The 22,152-nt window shown below is 43.2% G+C and overlaps 1 protein-coding gene across 1 annotated transcript in view; it reads right to left on the bottom strand.

The window, feature by feature from the left end:
- Window positions 1-22,152, bottom strand: part of SLC6A20 (solute carrier family 6 member 20) — a 148,464-nt gene that overhangs the window by 47,161 nt on the left and 79,151 nt on the right. The window contains exons 3-5 of the mRNA XM_029589461.1: window positions 17,295-17,386; window positions 6,131-6,358; window positions 2,030-2,140 (exon numbers count right to left, since the gene is read on the bottom strand). Coding sequence (XP_029445321.1) covers window positions 2,030-2,140; window positions 6,131-6,358; window positions 17,295-17,386 — 431 coding nt within the window. The remainder of the gene's footprint in view (window positions 1-2,029; window positions 2,141-6,130; window positions 6,359-17,294; window positions 17,387-22,152) is intronic.

Raw genomic sequence — 22,152 nt, 5'->3', positions numbered from 1 at the left:
CTATGAGTGTAGCCCTCTTTGCACACAAAGAAGACCTGTGAGCCTAGTCCATATCCTACGTCAGCCCCTCTTCTCCAGTTGTAACCCCAGCTCACTCGCTCACTGCCTCTCAGCCTTTAAGGTGGACTCTGAGTTAATACACGACTGAGTAATTGCCCCGATACAGCACTGAACATACTTTCCGTTTAACTAGTCCCTTCCTGAAAGCATGCTCCACTGGGGTAGGCTGCACCCAGCTCCAACCTTCATTCCTAAGTCTGACCAGCACATTTTGCAGTTGATCATAGTATACCCGAGATTGACTTGAAATCGCAAATTCATCTTGTAACTCCACAAAAGATTTGAGTTTACCATCTTCATACAGATGGCCTAGGCAATAGAGTTCAGACTCCCACCATTGCTTAGCATCATCAGGGACTAAATGTATGAATCGTTAGTGCTGGATTTTTCCAAAGGGGAGACAAGGCCAGGGGACCCTGGACCTTCATATGCAGCCCTTTACACATCGCCCTCCAGACCTTGATCGTGCAAGCAATCGGGACAATTATGGCACGCCCGCTTATCCCCAGGAGCAGGGCTGGTGCAAGGGTATTGGGCACCCTAGGCGACCCTTGCACTGCCACCATCCCCCAGGTCACCCCCCCTTCACCCCCCCTCCCCGGTTGCACCCACTCCCATCTGTTTCGGCGTCTCTATTTCTCTTTGCCATGAGCGGGATAGGCCCTGCTTGTGGCACCACGTGGCTGCTCTTCAGTGCCCCCTACGGCTCGGCACCCTAGGCGACCGCTGAAGTTCACCTAATGGACACGCCGGCCCTGCCCAGGAGAGATACATTTCTCTGTTTTTAATGAGACTAGATCCACCCCTTCAGCCAGATTTCTCTCAATAGTGAGCCAGGGAGAGGTGCGATCCTTATATAACCATGTAAATAGCCCTATCAATCTTGCTGTCCAAAAATACGCCTGCAAGTTCGGAAATGCCATACCTCCCCAATCTTTGGGCCTCCACAAGGTATTTAATCTCAGCCTAGCAGGTTTGCTGACCCCTAAGAAGTTCAGAAGCATAATATTGATAGAAGTAAAGAAGTTATGTGGAAGAAAGCAGGGTACATGCTGAAATAAATATAATAAACAGAGAAGAATATTCATCTTCACCTCATTAACCCGTCCTTCCCACGAAAGGTAGTATCCCTTCCAATCCAATAAGTCTTTCTTAATCTTCATGAATACAGGAGCATAATTAAGCTTATATAGTTTCCCCAAATTACCAGGTACATTGATTCTCAGATACTCAATATGTGACATGGCCTTTTTCAAGGGAGCAAAACATCCCAGGATATCCTTGGCTTACAAGATCCTATAGGAAAAACTTCAGATTGGTGACAGTTAACTTTATACTCTGCCCCCGACCCAAATGTCCTCAAATCAGCAAGTAGTTCAGGACCCAACTTCTTAGGATTAGTCAAAAACAGCAACACGTCATCAGCAAATAAAGAGATGAGATGATGTTTTCCACCCACACAAAAACCCTGAATTTCTGAGGTAGTGTGTAATTTCACTGCAAGGGCCTCTATTGCTAAATTTTGGGGACCTAGGTCTTTGCTTGGGTCTCGGCCGAGGTCCTGGCATCCGCCCAAGGCCTAGGTGGAGATCCCAGCATAACATTGAGGCCCCTACGTCACGCCTTGACATATGCCTAGGCGTGACGTAGGGGCCACGGTGCCTAGGCATAGGCACCAGAGTTGCATTCAGGTTTAGGCCAGGGCCCCTGCTTTGGGTTTCTGCCTGTTCCTTATGCTTAGGTCAGATGGGTGATTGTTTTTTTTTAGCCTATTTTCAAAATGGACTGAAAGTCTGATGAAATGTTGTCGGTATTTAAATCGTTCTGTTTTGAAAACAACCCAAAGCAAAACAGGAAATGTTGTCTCATTTCCTATTTCGTTTTTCCTGAATGCACATCCCTAATACGCAGTAATAATAATTGAACTGAAAATAAAATGTCTTTTACCATAAAATATCCATTTTTGTACCTTTGGTGTAAACATATATGTCAATCCGTTCACTGCTCCATGTAAAGTCAGTCCTCTAACTAAGTATATGAGGAGAACAAAATAGGGCAAAGAAGCAGTCACGTAGACAACCTGCAGAAAATAGCAAAGACAGGGTGCAAAATGTCATAAAATCATTTACATTACAGTTAACCGTAGATGTACTTTGCCAGTACGACACTGGGAAAGTGTTTATTGTTAAAAGGAGGCAAGAGTGACCAAATTAACAAAGTTTTGCCAATTTGAAACTGAAGACAACAATTTTACCTATCATAAAAGATCATGCCTCTGTATAGGTGCCCCAGATCTGTAAAGTCCAAGCCAATGATATCTAGAGAGCTATAAATTTAACCCAGCTATTGTGGCATGAGATAGGTACTCCTCTGATAAACTGTCCTTAGCTTTCGTTTCCTCAGTTTCACAAATATACAATATGCACTAACAATGGGACAAAACCATTTTAGTTTTAAATTGCATGCTTTTCTTTAGAAGCACGTGTTCACTCATGTCACAGTCCACAATCTACATTCATCTAGCTCTGGCTTTATCTGAATCTAGTCCAGGGGTACACCGGATATTTGTATGATTATTATTACCAGATGTATGCGGTGCGGTGCTGAATAGACACCCATAATGCACAGTCCTTACTCCTTGGAGTATAAATCTAGTCATGACTGACAGACATGTCATATAATAAAGGTGGTCACAGGTGAGGATTAATTTAACGATGAAATGTGATGATGGTGCTGTAATATTTAAAGAGCTTGGATTATGTATGTTATTACTGATCTGCCTATTCTTGATTAGTTTAAATAGGCAGAAAATACAAATCTCAGTACCGTCTGAATAAGTTTAGAAATGCATTCTCCAGGCAGGTGCAAAAGTTGAGATAAGAAATTGTGGGAGGGTTAGAATAGGGCTAGGGGAAGAAAGGTTAGGGGAAGGGGTGGGAAGGTTAGTTAAGGGGGGAGGGAACGGGGGATGGCAGCGCGGCTCGGCGCGTGCAAGGTGCACAATTGTGCACCCCCTTGCATGCGCCGACCCCCGATTTTATAACATGCACGCGTATGTTATAAAATCGGGCGTACATATGTGCATGCCGGGTAGCGCGCGCACATATACGCCCACATGCAGGTCTTAAAATCTACCTCAATGTGAACTCTCTGTAGTGGGTTCAAGTCAGTGCACTGACAGATTGTTAAACTACAGAAATGCATTGCAGTCTGGGTGTGTGTGTGTGTGTGTGCTGTATACTTTCTAGGAAACAGTGCAAAGACGTCAAGCAGGAATCTTTGCTCCTGTGAGTCTCCTCTTGAACTGAGGAAGTGTATACATTCTGTGTATGTAGTAGTGTGCTGTTTTTCCATAAACTGTATCTTCATCTGCAGAAAAAAAAACAGTACCACTACTACCAGGTACAAGCAGTATGTGTGAGACCAGTTGAAAAGAGGAGTACACACACCAACACTTATAAAAATACTTATAAAAGGACAAACCCTTTTTCATAGGCAGTGGACACTCGTAGTGACTGTGTAAAATTCCCATCGTGCCACAGGGAATGGAAGGAAGAGGAAGGCATGGTGAAAACAATGGCAGAGGATGAGGAAAAGCTTTGCCTCCTTCCGGAAAGGTACCTAAAAGTGAAAATCCCAGTGCTTCTGGGAGCTCTAGTACCAGCCCTCCCTGGCCGAAACTAAAGAGAATTTTTTTCTCGGAAGAGAACCGCAGATATAGGCAGCGTCAAGTCCGCCACTGTTAGCTCTGTTCCTAAGGTGCATAAGCAGGGGAAGGCAGAGTCAGTGGAGGGCGGCATTGGCACTGGCAGTGGAGAGGCAAGGACAGTATTAGGAGTGATGTAACCAAAAGCGGTGCAGCGCTGCTTCATGATGCCTCCTGAGAAATGTCTGCAGCAGATCCTGCAAGAAACTACTTATTTAAAGGAATCATGTCAGGGCTTCTCAGAATCAGAAGAGAAAGAACAGAAGGTCTAGTTACTAGTATACTATCCTCTACTGAGCAGGCAGAAAGCAATTCTGTTGGGGCAAAGAGCATCTCCAGGCAATGGAAAGTTTGAGTAAAGCCCTTAGTCTTTTGCTTCTTGGTCTGCTCTCAACCTCAGCACCATCAGCAGCACCCAAGCCTGCAGAGAGGGGAAAGAAGTCCTATAAAAAATGTGAGAGGTGGGGAACTTCAGAGGGCTGGACGAGTCCACTATCCCCTCCCAAGCAGGCTGAACCCCCTCTCACCTTAAAAATAATTAGCCAGCCCGAGCGGAATTCTCCTGTCCTCCCGAACCCTCTCCTACCCATCTAAACTGCCCAGAGCCCTCCAAATCCCCCCCTCCCCAGGCAACCCCAGCTGAAGAAGACTTTACCTCTGCCAGCAGGGCTGCTCCCTTATTGGAAGCCAACTTGTCCCTCCATGGTTAGCTGTCAGTGAAAGGACCAATCCTCTCAGAATTCTGAAAGGATAGCCTTCTGAAAGGGGATTGGTCCTTTTCCTGACAGCTGACAGTGGAGGACCAATCATCAGACAGTGAAGGAGTGAATAAATTAATATTAAGTGTGGGTTTCCTTGCCCTCCTCTGTATAGCAGGAAGTTTAACTCCTGCCTCTGACCAGCAGTTAAATTTCCCATGGTAAACGGAGGCATGCTAGGCAGCCTCCCCAATAGCACGCCTCCTTGCATTGTGCAGAATTATTACCCTGCATTTAGCATGAGATGCGCTAATCTTGCCATGGGTTTTTTCCAGCAAAAAAACTCCTATTATATACCAGGGTAATGTTATCACTAAAAATCCTGTGCTAAAACAGGAGTTAAACCCATGGTAGGATAAGATTAACTTATTATATCAGCCCCATAGGTAGCTAGGCATGAATACCATAGGTTATAATTTTATGCTTTGTTTATATACCAGGGTTATAATAAATATTATAGTACCACTGGTTCATCTCTCCTGTGTTTATATTATCCCACACATACTTCCTGTTAGTCACATCAGTGACTCTAGCAAGTATAATATTGTAGTGAAAGGACTCATTTCTGGGCCAAGACTCAGCTGCTTGTGTCGGCCAAAGCTGGAGATGCTGTGGAGCAGGGGTCAGGAACCTATGGCTCGGGAGCCAGATATGGCTCTTTTGATGGCTGCATCTGGCTCGCAGACAAATCTTTAATAAAAAAGTAAAAATCTAACAAAATTCCCCACCCTCCTGACGCCCCTCAAGACCTCCAAAATTAATTTACTACAACCCCCACCCTCCTGACCCCCCCAAGACCTGCCAAAAGTCCCTGGTGGTCCAGTGGGGGTCCAGGAGTGGTCTGGGAGCGATCTCCTGGACTTGGGCTGTCGGCTGCCAGTAGTCAAAATGGCGCCGACGGCCCTTTGCCCTCGCTATGTCACTGGGGTCGACCAATGGCGGCGGTAGCCCCTGTGACATAGTAAGGGCAAAGGGCCGTCGGCTGCCAGTAATCAAAATGGCGTCGACGGCCTTTTGCCCATTTACCATGGGAAATTTAACTGCTGGTTAAATTTTGGAAAGAGTGCAGCATGCTTGTAAATAGCACGTATTGTATAGACAAGTTCATTGTCATGCACATAAGATGAAAAGTCATTAAACATTTCATCTTATGTGCTTTGAGAGATCTAAGGTTTGAACCCTTCCCTCACCCAACCCAAGCATTAGAAGATTTCATGTTCAGCATACAAAATCTAGTGAACCAAATAATATTGCAGATTGTTAGAATACAATTATTGATATATGTAACATATTTGCATAGCAATAAGGCTTCCTTGTTGCCCATTAAATCAGAACTGCATTTTTCTTAACTACTCTTTTTTCCTATGTGCTATTGTTTTTGATAAATCGCATGACTTACTCTGTGGCATGAGCCTGTGAGGAAGCCTGGGTTGGGCACTAGGGTATTTATTCATTGGCAATTTTGATCTTGTAAACTTGCTTTGAGCTTTTCTGATGGCACAAGATATCAAATCGGAATAAACAAAAACATAAGAACCGGACACCAAGAAATAAAACTGCAAAGCTGTGCTTTTTAGCCTTGGTCACGATTTGCCTCGTCTTATACCTTGCCAGTTGATTCTGTTCCTCTTAGGATACAGAGGTACACCGCAAACCAAGCCAGAATCAGACACACGGCCTGCTCCCACTGAATCCTTCCATTCTCTGAAATAGACGGCGAAATGTTGATGGTTTCCCTGTACCAGAAGTACTGAGTAGGGGAGCTCTTCTCGCACTCTTCAACATAGCCGGTGAAATTGACGTTCATTGGGCAACTGGACCATGGCAACGGATCCTTTGGGATTAAACCAAAAGAAAACGCAGAGAGATCTTTCACTAGTATTTTTTTTTTTCTCGCAGATGTTAAACAAGCCTCAGGAGCTGAAGAAAGCAGCAGGAGTGGGAAGGGCTCAAGGTCGGCATGAAATGTGAGACACCAGGACAATTTCAAGTTTTGCCAAATAATTTCTACCTAAAATATCCTAGGTTTATGGATTATCTGAATTGCAAGGGCACTGTATTAGGGTATGGATAGGGACCTTCATTTTCAGCTTTTATTTTATTTTCTCTGAGGATTTCAATGCCATAACAAAAAAAAAAAATCATAGAAAAAATTACTTTTCTACTGATTTTTCTTTTTTTTTTTATAACAAAGTCATTTTTACACCAATATTTTTTGTTATACAACACTGAAATTCCCAGGGAAAATAAAAGCTGAAAATGAAGGCCCTAGATATAGATAGCTTCTTATATACAATGGACCTTAGGGATATGCTAATTAAAAATGATAAAAGAACGCAACAAAATTTGTTGTTTCATGTTGTTTCTAATCTGAAATGACACAAAAGCACTGAAATATTGTTTTGTTTCATTTTTCATTTTAGTGTGTGCTTAAACCCATTTAGCAGACATTAAGGCCTAGATTCATCATTCCTGTGGATGAGCTGCCGCGGTAAAGGGGGTGGGGGGTGCTAGTGTGCAGCCGGCCGCATCACAGCGGTGCGGTTTCACCCTATTTCCCTAAACCCCTCCCAAACTCCTCCCTAACTCCACCCCTTCCCTTAATTTTAATTTTACCGCTGCGATAAGCCCATTATCGCGTGCGTTAGGGCGTTATCGCGTGAATAATGCCCTAACGCACACGATAATGGGCTATCGCACCTTGGAAAATGACCCTATAAGTGAAATGAGTGCCTGCTAAATAGTTTAGCGCTTGTTTAAATCATTTTAGTATGTGCTAAACTGAAAAAACAAACCCCGAATATTACTAAATTTCAAGACTTACATTTTTTTGGTAATGCTAAGGAGCCTTTTAAACTTGACGGTCTAGGGTTTATGCATATCTTAATCCACCCTTGCTGTGAACAGATCTTCTCCTCTCTTCTCTGGCATTTGTCTATCTCTGTTTCCTGTGAGGCAATCTCTTAAGAACATAAGAATTGCCATACTGGGTCAGACTAAGGGACCATCAAGCCCAGTATCCTGTTTCCAATGGTGGCCAATCCAAGTCACAAATACCTGGCAAGTACCCAAACATTAAATAAATCTCTTGATACGATTGCTTATTAATTAATAGCAGTTTATGGATTTTTCCTCTAGGAACTTATCCAAACCTTTTTTAAACCCAGTTACACTAACTGCTGAACCACATCCTCTGGCAATAAATTCCAGAGCTTAACTATGCGCTGAGTGAAAAATAATTTTCTTTGATTTGTTTTAAATGAGCTACTTTCTAACTTCATGGAGTGCCCCTAATCCTTCTATTATCTGAGAGAGTAAATAACCAATTTACATTAACTTATTCAAGTCCTTTCATGATTTTGTAGACCTTATCATATCCCCCCTAGCCGTCTCTTCTTCAACCTGAACAGCCCTAACTTCTTTAGCCTTACCTCATAGGGCAGCTGTTCCATGCCACTTATCATTTTGGTTGCCCTTCTCTGTACTTTCTCCAGTGCAACTATATCTTTTTTGGGATGCAGCGAGCAGAATTACACACAGTATTCAAGGTATGGTCTCACCATGGAGCGATATAGAGGCATTATGACATCCATCGTTTTATTTGCCATTCCTTTCTTATTAATTCCTAACATTCTGTTTGCTTTTTTGATTGCCACAGCACACGGAGCCGACAATTTCAATATATTATCCACCTTGACGCCTAGATCTCTTTCCTCGGTGGTAGCTCCTATGATAGAACCTAACATTGTGTAACTACAACATGGGTTATTTCTCCCTCTATGCATCACTTTGCACTTGTCCACGTTAAATTTCATCTGCCATTTGGATCTCATAAGTTTGGTCAGCATGCATATCTCAAAAGAAACGTAGAGATGTGGGTGCAAAAAAGGAGAGGAACAGAGCCACTAAAGGCGAGCAGGAGAGCCATGGGGGAGGAAATTCTGGTGTCACCTCAGCAAAACAAAATCCTTCCACTGCTAGTAAACACTTTATGAAGTAACACAAACCCCTGAAAAAAAAAAAAGACCTGGTATTGACACAATGAAGGAATGGCCCAGGTGAAAGCAGAAAAATAGCTAGTCTATGGCCGATATGGCCTCTTCCATAGGCACCATCCACTAGAGGTGCTGTCACGCAAAAACTATCAGCCTCCCGATCCCTCCCTCTGCCTTGGCAGTAAGGGGCCGTGCAGCCCATGTGGCCTTGAAAACAATCAATCTCCTCCTGCCCCTGACAATGAAGAGAAGCACAGCTCACATTCCTGATCCTCCCCCCTTCTCCCACCCCAGCAATGAAAGGGCAGCGTGGCAGGCCGGGCAGCAAAAAGCATCGGGGCCTTTCTCCTCCTCCCTCTCCCCACCCAGCAGTGAGATGCAGTGCGGCCAGAAGGGACTCAAGAAGCAGCAATGAGGAGCAGTACCCCAGACCATAAAAGTCGGAGCCCACGTTGGTTGTTGTCTGAATCCAATTCCCCTTTCTCCCCCCTGCCATGGAAGGGGAGAGCAATCTGCAGTTGCATCAAAAGCATCAAGGCTTATTGGTTAAGGGCAGTAATCCCCATACCTTCGGTCAATGTAGTAACTGCCGCTCCGTGCTGGTTACCCCCATGCATCCTCTTCTTCATTTCTGGCCTCCAGCCTTTAAGGATCCACAGTGTTAATCCCATTCCCCTTGAATTCTTTTTTGACTGTTTTTTCCCTCACCTCCTCCTCTGAAAGTGCATTCCAGGCATCACCACCCTCTCCATGAAGAAATATCTCCTGATGTTGGTTCTGAGTCGTCCTCCCTGGAGTTTCCTTTCGTGAACCCTAGTTCTATTGTTTCCTTTCCAACAGAAAAAAGTTCTAAGTTTGTGCATCATTAAAACCTTTCAGGTATCTGCAGGTCTGTATCATTTCTCCCCTGCATCTCCTCTCTTCTACGATATACATATTTACATTCTTCAGCCTCTCCTCATGAATCTTCTGATAGAGAACTCACACCATTTTGGTCGCTCTTCTCTGGACCGCCTCCATCCTGGCCCTGTCCTTTTTGAGATACGGTCTCCAGAACTGAACACAGTACTCTAGGTGAGGCCTCATCAGAGCAATGGATTAGCCAGAACTAATTTTTTGGGGGGGCCCAAAGTTAACATGGGTGAGCAGTAGGCGTACAGGTCTGAGCCCTACTAGTTGTACCCTTATCCATAAATAATGGCTTAGAGAGCATCTGACAAAGAATTTCTAAGTCCAACAGCTGTTATGCATCATGAGTGAAACTTTAAAATATTTTAACTTATTTCAAGCACTTACCAACATTAAAAATTCCTTATTAACCTGCATTAATCTTTATTTATTGCAGTTATAAACACACAATAATATCATGTAAAAACAAAGAAAATAAACATCATATCCAATCAATCATGTAATAAAACAAATATCAACGAATTCTTTCATGAATCCTCTTTCTAGAAAGACAGAGATCATCATAACTACAATAAAATAGCAATAATCATAATAATCACATGAAGAGTGCAGAGCAGAACTAGGACAGTTCATATTACAACCCAACATGCAAAAAAAAATATATATATTCAAATTCTGGTGTCACCTCAGCAAAACAAAATCCTTCCACTGCTAAACACTTTGTGAAGTAACACAAACCTCTGAAAAAAAAAAGAGACCTAGAACCTTGCCATACCATACAATCACAGTACTAACTCTCAGAATCAAAGAGCACCATTATTTATGAAAAGGCAGGAATACAAAAATTACAGCAGGCCCTAGAACAATAATATACCACCTACTGGGCAAAGAACAAGCTGGACTGCTACAAATCCGTACAGAGAAATTACACACTAGCAGTAATATTGGACCTCAGTTACACACAGGTAGAACACAGACTAATACAGATATAAGTGGCTACAAATTAGAAATAGAAACATGCAGATAAAACCATAATAGAAAGCCTGAGAAACCAGACTCTGAAAAGTGGAACTCTAAAGCGAGAGCTAACTACAAAAATACAGGGTGGCCCATGGAAAAGTAGCCTGCCTCCACATTGTTCCCAAAGATGGCATATTCATGTCACTAAAAACTTATTTTTGTAGCTGTGTTGTCTGATCTTTTTATTTTTCTAATCAGTTGTTCCTGGTCTTTTTTCTATTTTCCCCTTGTCTGTCTTTTCCTAATTCTTTTTTCAGGGTCTCTTTTCTCTGTTTCTTCTGTCTTCTCCTATCTTCTTCTCTTCCTCCCTCACACCAATACATACTCTCACTCTCACATGCTCTTTTCTCACAAACAGGCTCCCATTCTCACATCCTCTCCCTTTTTCTCTCACAAAGGCTCTTACACACACAGACATAGACTCTCACTTTCACAGGCTTCTAAACACACACAGTCTCTCACTCTCTCAAGCCCAGTATCCTATTTTCAACAGTTGCCATTCTGGCCAATTCAGATCAAAAGTACCTGCCTGGCAAGAACCCAAGCAGTAAATAGATCCCATGCTGCTATCATGCAGTGATAGGTAGTGGCCATTTCTTAAGGCTACTTGGTTAATAACAATTTATTGACTTCTCCTCCAGGAATTTGTCCAAACCTTTTTTAAACCCAGCTAAACTAACTGCCTTAACCACATCCTCTGGTAATGAATTCTAGAGCTTAATTGGGCACTGAGTGAAAAAGAATTTTCTCTGATTCGTTTTAAATGTGCTATTTAATAACTTCATGGAGTGCCCCATAGTTTTGTATTTTTGAAAAAATAAATAACCAATTTACATTTACCCATTCTATTCCACTCATGATTTCATAGACCACTATCAAATCCCCCTCTGGTGTATCTTCTCCAAGCTGAACAGATACAACCTCTTTAGCTTTTCAATCCATCCCCTTTATCATTTTAATCTCGCTTCTCTGTACCTTTTCCAATGTAAATATATCTTTATTGAAATATGGTGGCCAGAAATGCACACGGTACTCTAAGGGGGTCATTTTCAAAAGTCTTTACACACTTAAAATTGGGTTTTACATGTGTAAATGTACTTTACACATGTACACATGTAAATGTACTTTACACATGTAATCAGGTTTTTGAAAATTGACACACTATATGCCATTGAATTATCAATAGGTCTTAAATGTGTAAGTGCACTTTAAGGGGTAGATTTTTAAAGAAGCGCACGAAGGGGTACATTTGTGCGCACTACTCGGCGCGCACCAATGTACACCCGATTTTATAACATGTGCGCCGCCTGCCGCTAAAAATGTTATAAAACCCAGGGTCGGTGTGCGCAGGGGGGTGCACACATGTGCACCTTGCGTGCGCCGAGCCCGAGGGGAGCCCCGATGGCTTTCCCCGTTCCCTCCAAGGCCGCTCTGAAATCGGAGTTGCCTTGGAGGGAACTTTTTTTCGGCCCCCCCCCCTCCTTCCCCTCCCTTCCCCTATCTAACCCACCTCCCAGCCCTAACTAAATCCCCCCCTACCTTTGTTTCAAAAGTTATGCCTGCCTGAGGCAGGCGTAACTCGCGCGTGCCGGCCGGCTGCCAGCGTGCCAACCCCCAGCACAGGCCGCTGTGCCGGAGGTCTCGGAACCGCCCCCGGATCACCCCTGGACCGCTGCCACGCCCATGGACTGCCGTCACGTCCCTGGCCATGCCCCCGGACTGCCCATTTTTGAAAACCCCGGGACATACGCGTGTAACGGGGCTTGCGCGTGCCGCTGAACCTATGCAAAATAGGCTCGGCGCGCACAGGGCTAGGTTTTCGGGGGTTTTGAAAATTGTTACGATAGTTCGTTACATTTACTCATGTAACTTCTTTGAAAATTACCTCCTTGGTACAGCCTTACCATGGAGCGATACAGGGCTTTATGACATTCGCCATTTTATTCTATACTCCTTTCCTAATAATTCCAAACATATAGACACATAGAAACATGCTGTTTGCTTTTTTGACCGCCGCCACACACTGAACAGAGGATTTCAAAGTACTTTCCACTATGATGCCTAGGTTCTTTTCTTGGGTATAACCGTATAACTCCTAATATGGAACCTAACATCTCTCTTCTCTTACACACAAGCTCTTGCTCTCTCACAAACACACACACACACACATACACACACTCACACACAGGCTCTCACTCTCACATGCTTTCCCTTACAAGTTCTCTTCCCCACACACCAGGTTATCACTCTCAGGGTCCCACACATGCACAGGCCACACCATGTTCTCTGTCTCACACACACACACACACACACACACACACAGGCCCTCCATGCTCCCCCCCCCCCCCCACACACACACACACACACACACACACAAGAGAGATGAGCCTCACACTCACTCCCTCAATGCCCCTGTCCAGACGTTTCACACTCACCCCTCACTGCCTCCCTATCCCCAGCAGTTTTACAGTCATTCTCACTGCCAACGTTATTCCTGCTCCTTCCCTTGCTCCCTTCCCTCTCACTCACTCACCTCCTTTTCTTCTCTCCCTACCCTTCCTATTCCTTCCACTCGCTCCTCATTCTACCTTCACATACCCTTTTCCTCTCACTCCTCTACCATTCCCTTTCCTCTCACTCACAACTCCCTCCTTTCCCTTTCATTTATTCAGCTCAGCTCCCTTTTCCTCCCCTCCATTTTCGAAATAGGGAGAGAAGAGAAGGAAGGGGAGCTGAGCGCTGAGGCAGATAGAAACGGAAGCGATGGGGAGAGGAGGCTGAGGGAGCGAGACATTCCCACTCCTCCTATCTTCCCTTTCACAGCCTGCCTCCCGCGCCTCCTGAGGCCTGTCACATCACCATGGTCTTCAGCCTGTGGGAAGCGGTACCCTTGCGGACTGCTCTTCCACCAGGCCTCCGTGGTCCTCTTCAGCCCTCGAGAGTTTCATCTTCACTGTGCCGCTGCCGCAGTTGCGCTTATGTGCTCGTGGGGTGGGGGAGAGTTAGGATCATCATCAATGCGCTGCTGTGGGACACAATTATCATCGCTGTCACCGCAGTAACTTCTGCTCATGTGCCCGTGGGAGGGCTCATCATGCTGCAGTGGCATTGGCAATCTCTGTTTGGGTGGGCTTGAGCCCTAAATGGGTGGGCCTCAGCCACCCATGGCTACGCCACCAGTACAAGGGCATTATCACCTTTTTTTCTTACTGGTTATATTCCTTTCTCTATGCAGTCCAGCATTCTTTTGGCTTTAGCTATTGTCTTATCACATTGTTTCGCCATCTTCAGATTGCCAGACATTATTATCCCAAGGTCCCTCTCTTGGTCCATGTACATCAATATTTCACTCCCTTTCACATACAATTCTTTTGGATTACCATATCACAGATGCATGACGCTGCCCTTCTTGGTACTGAATCCCAGCTGCCAAATCTTCAACCACTCTTCAAGCTTTCAGGCATGTCCACTCTGTTGCAGATCTTAGTATCATCTGCAATTAGACAAACTTTACCTTCTATACCTTCTGCAATGTCGCTTATAAAGATTTTGGACAGAACCAGTCCCAACAATGATCCTTGTGGCAATCCAAGTAACACAATTCTCTCTACAGAATAGGTTCCAGTTACCATTATACACTGTCTCTTATCAGTCAATAAATTTGTAATCCATGCCATCACCTTGGCACTTATTCCCAAGCTTCTCATTTTATTCATGAGCCTCCTGTGTGGGACTGTATCAAAAGCTTTGCAGAAATCCAAGTAGATCACATTAAGCACTCTTCCTCGATTCAATTCTCTAGTCACCCAATCAAAAAAAAAATCAGCTTTGTCTGACAGGACCTTCCCCTGTTGAATCCATGCTGCCTCAGGTCCAGCAACCCACTGGATTGTAGATAGTAAGTTCAATATCATTTCCTTCAGCAGAGTCTCCATTAATTTTCCCACCACCGAGGTGAGGCTAACCGGCCTGTAGTTTCCAGCCTTTGCTCTGCTACCACTCTCGTGAAGCAGGACCACAATCATTCTTTTCCAATCCCGTGGCACCACTCCCATTTTTAGGGATCTATTGAACAGGTCTTTCAGTGGACCTGCCAGCACATCTCTGAGCTCTCTCAGTATCCTGGGATGTACCTCATCCATCACCATGGTCTTGTACACTTTCCGTTTATCTAGCTCTTCCCATATATTCTCTTCTGTAAATTGAGTTTTATCTACCCATCCCCAACTATGACCTTGTCAACTAGCAACGGTCCTTCTCTAGGCTCTTCTTATTGAACATTGAACTGAAGAATTTGTTTAATATCTCCACCATTTCATTATATATCTCCACACATTGCTCCTTGTCACCTATTTCACTATACTACTTTGGGCCTCCTTTCTCTCGCTGATATATTTGAAAAATGTTTTGTCACCTCGCTTTTCGTCTTTAGCAATCCTTTGTTCCGCTTGACCTTTTGCATTCCTGATTTCTTTCTTCATCTCCCTCAGTTTCAACAGGTATTTTTCCCTTTGTTCCTCTTTTTGGAATCCTGTGTACTTCTTGAACGCATTTCTTTTTGCCTTTATTTTTTCAGCCACCTCCTTTGAGGAATAAATTGATTTCTTTTTCCTCTTACTTTTGTTTACTTTTTTAACATTAGATTTGTTGCCTTTGTAATAGCTCCTTCTAATTTGGCCCACTGTTGTTCCACCTCACCCATTTTCTCCCAGTCTTCTAGTTCTTCCTCCAGGTACATCCCCATTATGACAAATCCATATTTGTAAAATTCAAAACTCGGGTCTTCGTGTGAGTTATCTGGCTAAATCTGGTTGGCCAGTAAAGCTGTCCTAAAGTTAGCCAATGCCTTCCCAAAGGACCTCTCACTGTCAGGTTGTTAACCTAGAGATATTAAACACAACTCCTTGCAGGTTCTGCTCAAAGTATTTCAAACAAGGTAAAAAAAAATACTAGTTAACTCCACCTTCAACAGCATGTAGCAGGAACTTTATGCTTGGAGCACAGCAGGTTCACAGTTCTTAGCAGATAGTTCAAATCTTAAGCAGGAAGGTCCAAGTCCAGGTCTGAATCTACTCAGCCACGTTGGGTGATAGAGGTGCAGTCAAGGAGATGGATAGTCTGGCTCAGACTTCACCATGCAGTTCCCAGCAATCCTCTTTTGAATCCCTGAGGACAAATCTGGATCCTCAGGGATGTGGCGATATTGCTGTCTTCAGGCAATATATAACCCTCTTTGAGTTGCTCCACTGAAGTTCATTTGGATGCACTTGTGGCTCAAAGGCAGAGCTCCAGTCTCCTAAACCACTGTTCACTTCACCAGTTCAAGGCAGTGAGTGCATTTTTTTGCCCTGACAGTATCCCTCCAGTCCTTAGAACCAGAGGGTTGGCTATGGTCCTAGCTACTGCAATCAATGGACTATGTTTCACAGTTCAAGGTTCCTGCCACCTGCTCAGTTTCTCTAAAAGTAGTATTTTGATTTGCAGCACGCATTTCATCTGTTCCTTCTATACTGCAGCATAAAAAGAAGTGACATGTATGTGAAGGTACCTCTTATGTACAGTTGGCATGAACAGATGTGTTGAAATGTGTTAATTGTTTTCTGAATAGCAAAACAGAGACTGAGAGCTTAACTACTGCATATTAGCTCTCCTGATTGCCCAGGAATCCTTATAGCTTTCTTCTTAGGAATTTCTTAATTATGCTCAGCCTGTGTGATAGTAACCTGCACAAGAATATTGTCTGTATTTTCCTTCAGATGTATATCAGCTTTCCTTTATTTAGCTAACAGTTCTGCTTATAAGATCAAAAGAATTGTCATGCTGGGTCCAACCAAAGTTCAGCATCGTATCTCTGACAGTGGCCAATCCAAGTCACAAGTACCTGGCAGGTCCATAAAGTTGTCTAATTTTCTTACTCACTCCCAGGGTTAGCAATAGCTTTCTTAAGACTGCCTAGTTAATAATATGCTATGGACTTTTCTTTCAGAACTTGTCCGAATTTCTTTTAAACTCCACTATGCTAGTTGCCTTGATCACATCCTCTGGCAACAGGTTCCACAGCTTGACATAGAACTGAGTGAAAAAGTACTTTCTACAATCTGTTTTGAATCTACTGGTTGTTAGTTGCATGGAGTGTTTTAATGTTATTTGAAAGGTAAATCACCATTCTTTATTTACCTGTTCCATCCCACTTATGATTTTATAAACTCCTATCTTGTCCCCTCTCCGCCATCACTTTTCCAAACTGAAGAGCCCCAGCCTACCTGAGGTGATGTATTTGGTGGTAGTACTGTGCATTACTGACCTCAGGATGCTGCTGTTTACCCTATTGATTTCTATGGCGTCAAGGTGAATAAGTGTTTCAGAGAGTTTGCAAATGAGGTGGTGTGGACATTGAAATGGGGGTAGCACATGAATACAGTTGAATGAGAATTAATATATATGTTTCAGAAGTATTGATTAATTAATTTTTGCTGTGGAAGTATAACCTTTCCAAACAGTTCCTTAAGGAAACAGGGATTATTTATGACAAAATAAAACTGGCACTTTCTCACTGAGCATAAAATCATTCAGAGTTATCAACACTTCATCAAGAATCTCGTGGTGAACTGACTAAATTGTTTTACAGTCTGAAGAATAGGAACCCAAATACATTTTCCTTCTTTCAGTCTGTTTCCAAGGGGTCAGATTTACTAAGGATTTTCCTACAGAGAGAAAATGAGAGAAACAGTTTAGGAAATCAAGCACTGCCTTAAAATATTGCCATGAATTATAGCCAGAACTAGGGTTCCAATTACAGTCCATGTAAACTAATAGAGAATGCTGGAAGAACGCATTGTTACCCACCTGAAATGAATGGAAGAGATACCAAAAAGCCCAGGCATTTATAACGTTGTAATACATGGAGAGGAAAAAGGACACCACAACACTAGCAATACCTAAAGAAGAAATGAAAAAAAAATCACAAAGAACACATTCTCAGTTTTTAAGATTGTTCTTAATCTCAAAAAAAAGTCAACTTTGTCCATCTATAGATCGTGCATGCTGTGGTGGTACAAGAGAAGGGGGTTTCATTATATTCCTATTACATATGAAAGAGATACAGGGCTTTCGAGACACAGAATGCTAATGTTTCAAGGCCCTAATACTATTGCTTAAAAAAGCAAAAAGTACCTATAACTTCTCTATATAATTTGCTAGAAGTGTGAAATGTCACTATCTGTGTCACACAATGGAAAAAGCATAGCTGGGATGTCTTGGGGGGGGGCTTTCATGTTTGCTTTTGATTCCTCTGGATGTACTCATGGTATCTTAACGGCAACTGTCCAATAATGTTAATTAAACAGCAAAACTGGTTTCAACATGCAACTGGCTGTGCATCTGAGAGCATGTGCTAATTGGAAAAAACCCCAGCACATATACAATAAATATTACGCGTGTCAATTCCACAACTCGTATGGATGGGAAGTTTATTTTATTTATAAGCATTTCACATTCCAGCTTTTCCTAAACGGTAGGTCCAAGGCGGATTATATAAAGTAATACAGAATGGAGTACATAAATAATGGTTACATACAGATATGAAGTAGATTGCAAGTAAAAAGATAAGAAATAGAGTACATTAGGTAGGAATAAGTAATTTGGTGCATTGGATATAATCAGAGCCCCCAGTTTCCTGCGGAAGATTTTTCAAGATTCTCCGGCAAGAGTTGACAAATTCTGTGACAATTCTGGGACATATGTGCAGAAGTTTGCACATATTTGCAATTTAAATAATGATTTTTCCCCCTTTAGTCAAATAAAGTCATTTTCTGACATTTCTGTATCCAATTAATTTATTTGGTTCTTTTTTCAAGGAAAAGGGATCTTAGTGATTGGGGCTGGAGAGGAAGGAGAAGAAGAGACCTGGGAATGAGAAAAAAAGAAGACCACAGAGGAGAGAAATGAGAAAGGAATCTTAAGCAAGAGGGGGAAGAGAGATAAGGGTTGGCAGAGGATGGAGGGAGAGGGAGGAGAGGAGAGGGGATTCAAGAAAGATAAGGAAAGGGAGTGAGAGGAGGGCGGGGAGGGAAGAGAGATTAGGAGTGGGGAGAAGGAGGGAGGATTGAGAATGGGGAGGTGAGAAGAAAGGGAGGATTGGGGATTAAAGTGGAAGAGGAAGGAAGATTGGGATGAAGAAGAGAAGGAGGAAAGAGAGACAAATAGGGATAGGGTGGAGAAGGAGAGAAAATTTGCATGGGTGGAAAAGGAAGGAAGCCACAGCCCCCTATTACACCTCTATCCCCTTTGTCCCCTATCCCCTTTGCAAAACCCCTTTGATCCCCTCATTCTCCCTCTTTCACTTTCTCCCCCCCAATCTCCTCACTCACCCTGGTTCCCCCCACGAATCCCCCACTCACCTTAGTTCACTCCTTCCCCCCAACCTATGTACCCCTCATTTACCCTAGGTCACTCCTTCCTCCCTCAAATCCCTCACTTACCTCAGTTTACTCCTCCCCCTCCCAACAAACCCCTCACTCCCCCTGGTTCATTCCCTCCCCTTATGAGCCCCTCATTCCCCCTGGTTCACTCTTCCATGCTCCTCCCACAAACCCCCTCACCCACTCCACAAACCCTTCACTCTCCCTGGTTCACTCCCCCACCCACAAACCCCCTCACTTCAGTTGACTCCTTCGCCCCACTAATCCCTCACTCACTCTGATTCACTCCAACCACACAAGCCCCTCTCTCTCACCCTGGTTCACTCCAGTCTCCCACACACCCCTCACTCACTCCAGTTCACTTCCTCCCCCCATCCCACAAATCCTTCATTTACCTTGTTTCACTACCCCATCCTTAGGTCATTCACTCACTCCCCCCTCCCTATGATTCACTCCTCCTCTCCCTCTGGGTTTCCCATTCTGTTCATTCACTTGGCACTCCACAATCCCCCCACCCCCACGATCCCCAATTCACTCCCTCCCTGGACGCGTTAGACTAGCACCCAATGCAATAAGGAAATTAGCATGTCCAAAATGCACATCCATACAAACGCATAGCCGATAGCACTCATCACATGGAAATTTCATGTAGATGAGGCTATTAGCTATTTCCCTCCGATGCAGAAAACTGCTGGGCACCGAACGCACACTTTTTAACACAGCAAATTTAACTCCATCCCCGGAGCTGGCATTAAATTAATCCGTGAGTCAAGGGCATAGGAGAAATTAAAAAAATAGTGTCCTGTGTGGTTCCTTGCAGTGTTTAAGAATAAAGGAATAATGTAACAGCTTGATGAAAAAAAAAAATTCTGGATGCATAATATACATGCACAATAGATATGCTCCAGGCTGATTTCTCCCCTTGCTATTGTGCATGTATATCGGGCGTCCAAAAATTGACTTGAGGCAGGATAAAACAGACGCTCGTATTGAGCACCCGTTGCAATTGTGGGCGCATAGCCACGTCTCCTTTGCGCCCGAAGCATTTGAGGACTAGGGTTGTTTAATTCTTTCCTAGTGCATCCTTTTTATTGCAGCAGCTCATTAAAATATAGCACCGGGTGCCCAGGAGAGGTGGCTTCTGCGCATTAGGAAAACGGGCACTCAAAACGAGTGCCCGTTTAAAAGTGCATCTTATTGCATCGGCTCCATAGTGAGGGCACTCAGACCAGCTGAAGTCCCATATTGCATGTTTGTAAGGGGAATGACACTTTTTCTAGTGGCAGAAAATGGACACTCCTGGTCCCCTATCAACCTACCAGATCCATATGCTCATCGCAGCAAGAACTTCTCAGATTACCATCTACTAAAGAAATCCACTTGGAGCAAACACGAAAAATGTGCTTTTCTTATCTTGCTCCTAACATATGAAATCGTCTTCCATTAGAGTTGCATATGGAAAGAGACCCATCTAAATTTAGAAAGGGACTAAAAACTTGGCTCTTTTCATGAACTTAAGATATTTGATGTTTCCTAGAATTCTTTATCATAAGCACCAGTATTTTTTTCTTTTTTTTTTTTATGTTATGACTGACTATCTTTTGACATTTTATTATTAGTACTTTATTTTGTCACTATCAGCTATCTTTTAGAACTTAATTATTTTTATTATAATTTCCATTTTTCTATTTTAATTATTGACATGAGTTTAATTTGCACAATTTTATTTATGTTCTAGTTTATTTATACTGTTATTTTAAAGCTAATTTGTTATTTTTGCATATATCATTGTATTTATATTATGTATTGTACAACATTTTTATTGTATATCATCTTGCTTTGTGTTTAGAAAGGCAATTTATCAAATATAATAAACTAAAGTAACTAAACATCACCCCCTAGGCTGAAGTCCTCACTGAGAAGTCTATTGGTCACCCTTTATGTAAAGGGCTTAAGATATGCAAGCTTTCCATACAGTTCTTAAGTCCCTCTCTGTTCCAAGTTTCCCTTTTGGGGGAGGAGCAGAAGGGACTTATCTCCAAGCTCCTGAGTGTTGTTAATGTAACTCCAATTTAGCGTGATGACTTAATTCTAGTGGGGCCATAAAAACAAAAATAGTACAACCCTGGGCTAACTCAAAATCATTCACTGTCACATTCCTTGTTGTCTGGGTGTGTGTGTGGGGGGGGGGTTCGGGGGGAAGAATGTCCTTCAGGGCCCAGACCTGTAAGTGGCATCTCCTTTCCTTGTGTGTTGCTATGACCTTAACAGTGATGGTGCTGAGGGACCAGACAGGACACAGATTTAGGTGTTCCAAAATCAAAGCTTACCCTGATTATTAAATAAAGTCCAATTACTCTGAATAAAGCTGTTCCAAATTACATCTGTGATCAAACTGATTTCTTTACACACTGGACTCCTCTTCTTATCTCTGTTTGATCTTACTCCTCCTGACGTGAATGATAATGATCCCAACTGGGCAGAGAAATCCTAGGTGTAAGGGGGGGATCCCCTTAGTCCCAGAAAAAAGTGTACCTGAGAACCATGAAAGTCCAGTGCTTCAAAACCGTAGTCAGTATCCTGTGTCCCAAAGGGTGGAGATCCCCAGTGATGGGTCTCCTAAGAACTTGTCTCTTTTATCTGGGACTCCTCCTGATAGACCTTTTCTTGGGAAAAAGTCTGTTGCTGGAAGAAGCAGGGCTGTTATAATCCAGCCTCAGTGTAAGGAAGGTGGCACTTCCTCAAACCAAACCAAAAAGAGGGGGGAAAAAAACCCCTCTTACAAAGTCCAGAAACTTCCTTTGAGATTATGAGTCTTCACTAATTCTTCCCTGATAGTGAAAGGGGTACAGCAGATTGTCTTTCCCCTAGCCACCAGATCCGGGGATGTCCTTACTCCATCAGAGCCAGGTTCTCATCTCAGGTAAAAGTCCAAACAATCTCCAAACTTCTAACAAAAATCTTTTTACCAAAAACTGAAGACTGATCCTGATAGGCCAGGGACCGCAACTTTAAAATGAGTGCACGGGTGCCCATACACAGGAATTCTAAATGCGCACAATTGCATGCATATGATTTAATCTTCCTTAGAAAGTTTTTGGCTTTAATTGCACAGGAGAGCAGATTTTAAAGCACGCTTGCGTAAAAGGCATTTCCAGTTTTGCCCAGTCTCTCGCGAGGTCATCTAGACTCCTCTGGTTCTTCAGCCTGCACTCCCGCCTGTTTACCCAGACCCCTTATCCAGTGTTTTTTGGCCTAAAACAAGTTTTCTGCAGAATTATATC

Source organism: Rhinatrema bivittatum, chromosome 2 (genome assembly GCF_901001135.1).
Source record: "Rhinatrema bivittatum chromosome 2, aRhiBiv1.1, whole genome shotgun sequence".
Classification (NCBI taxonomy): Eukaryota; Metazoa; Chordata; class Amphibia; order Gymnophiona; family Rhinatrematidae; genus Rhinatrema; species Rhinatrema bivittatum.
This window is presented reverse-complemented; position numbering and strand designations above follow the sequence as displayed.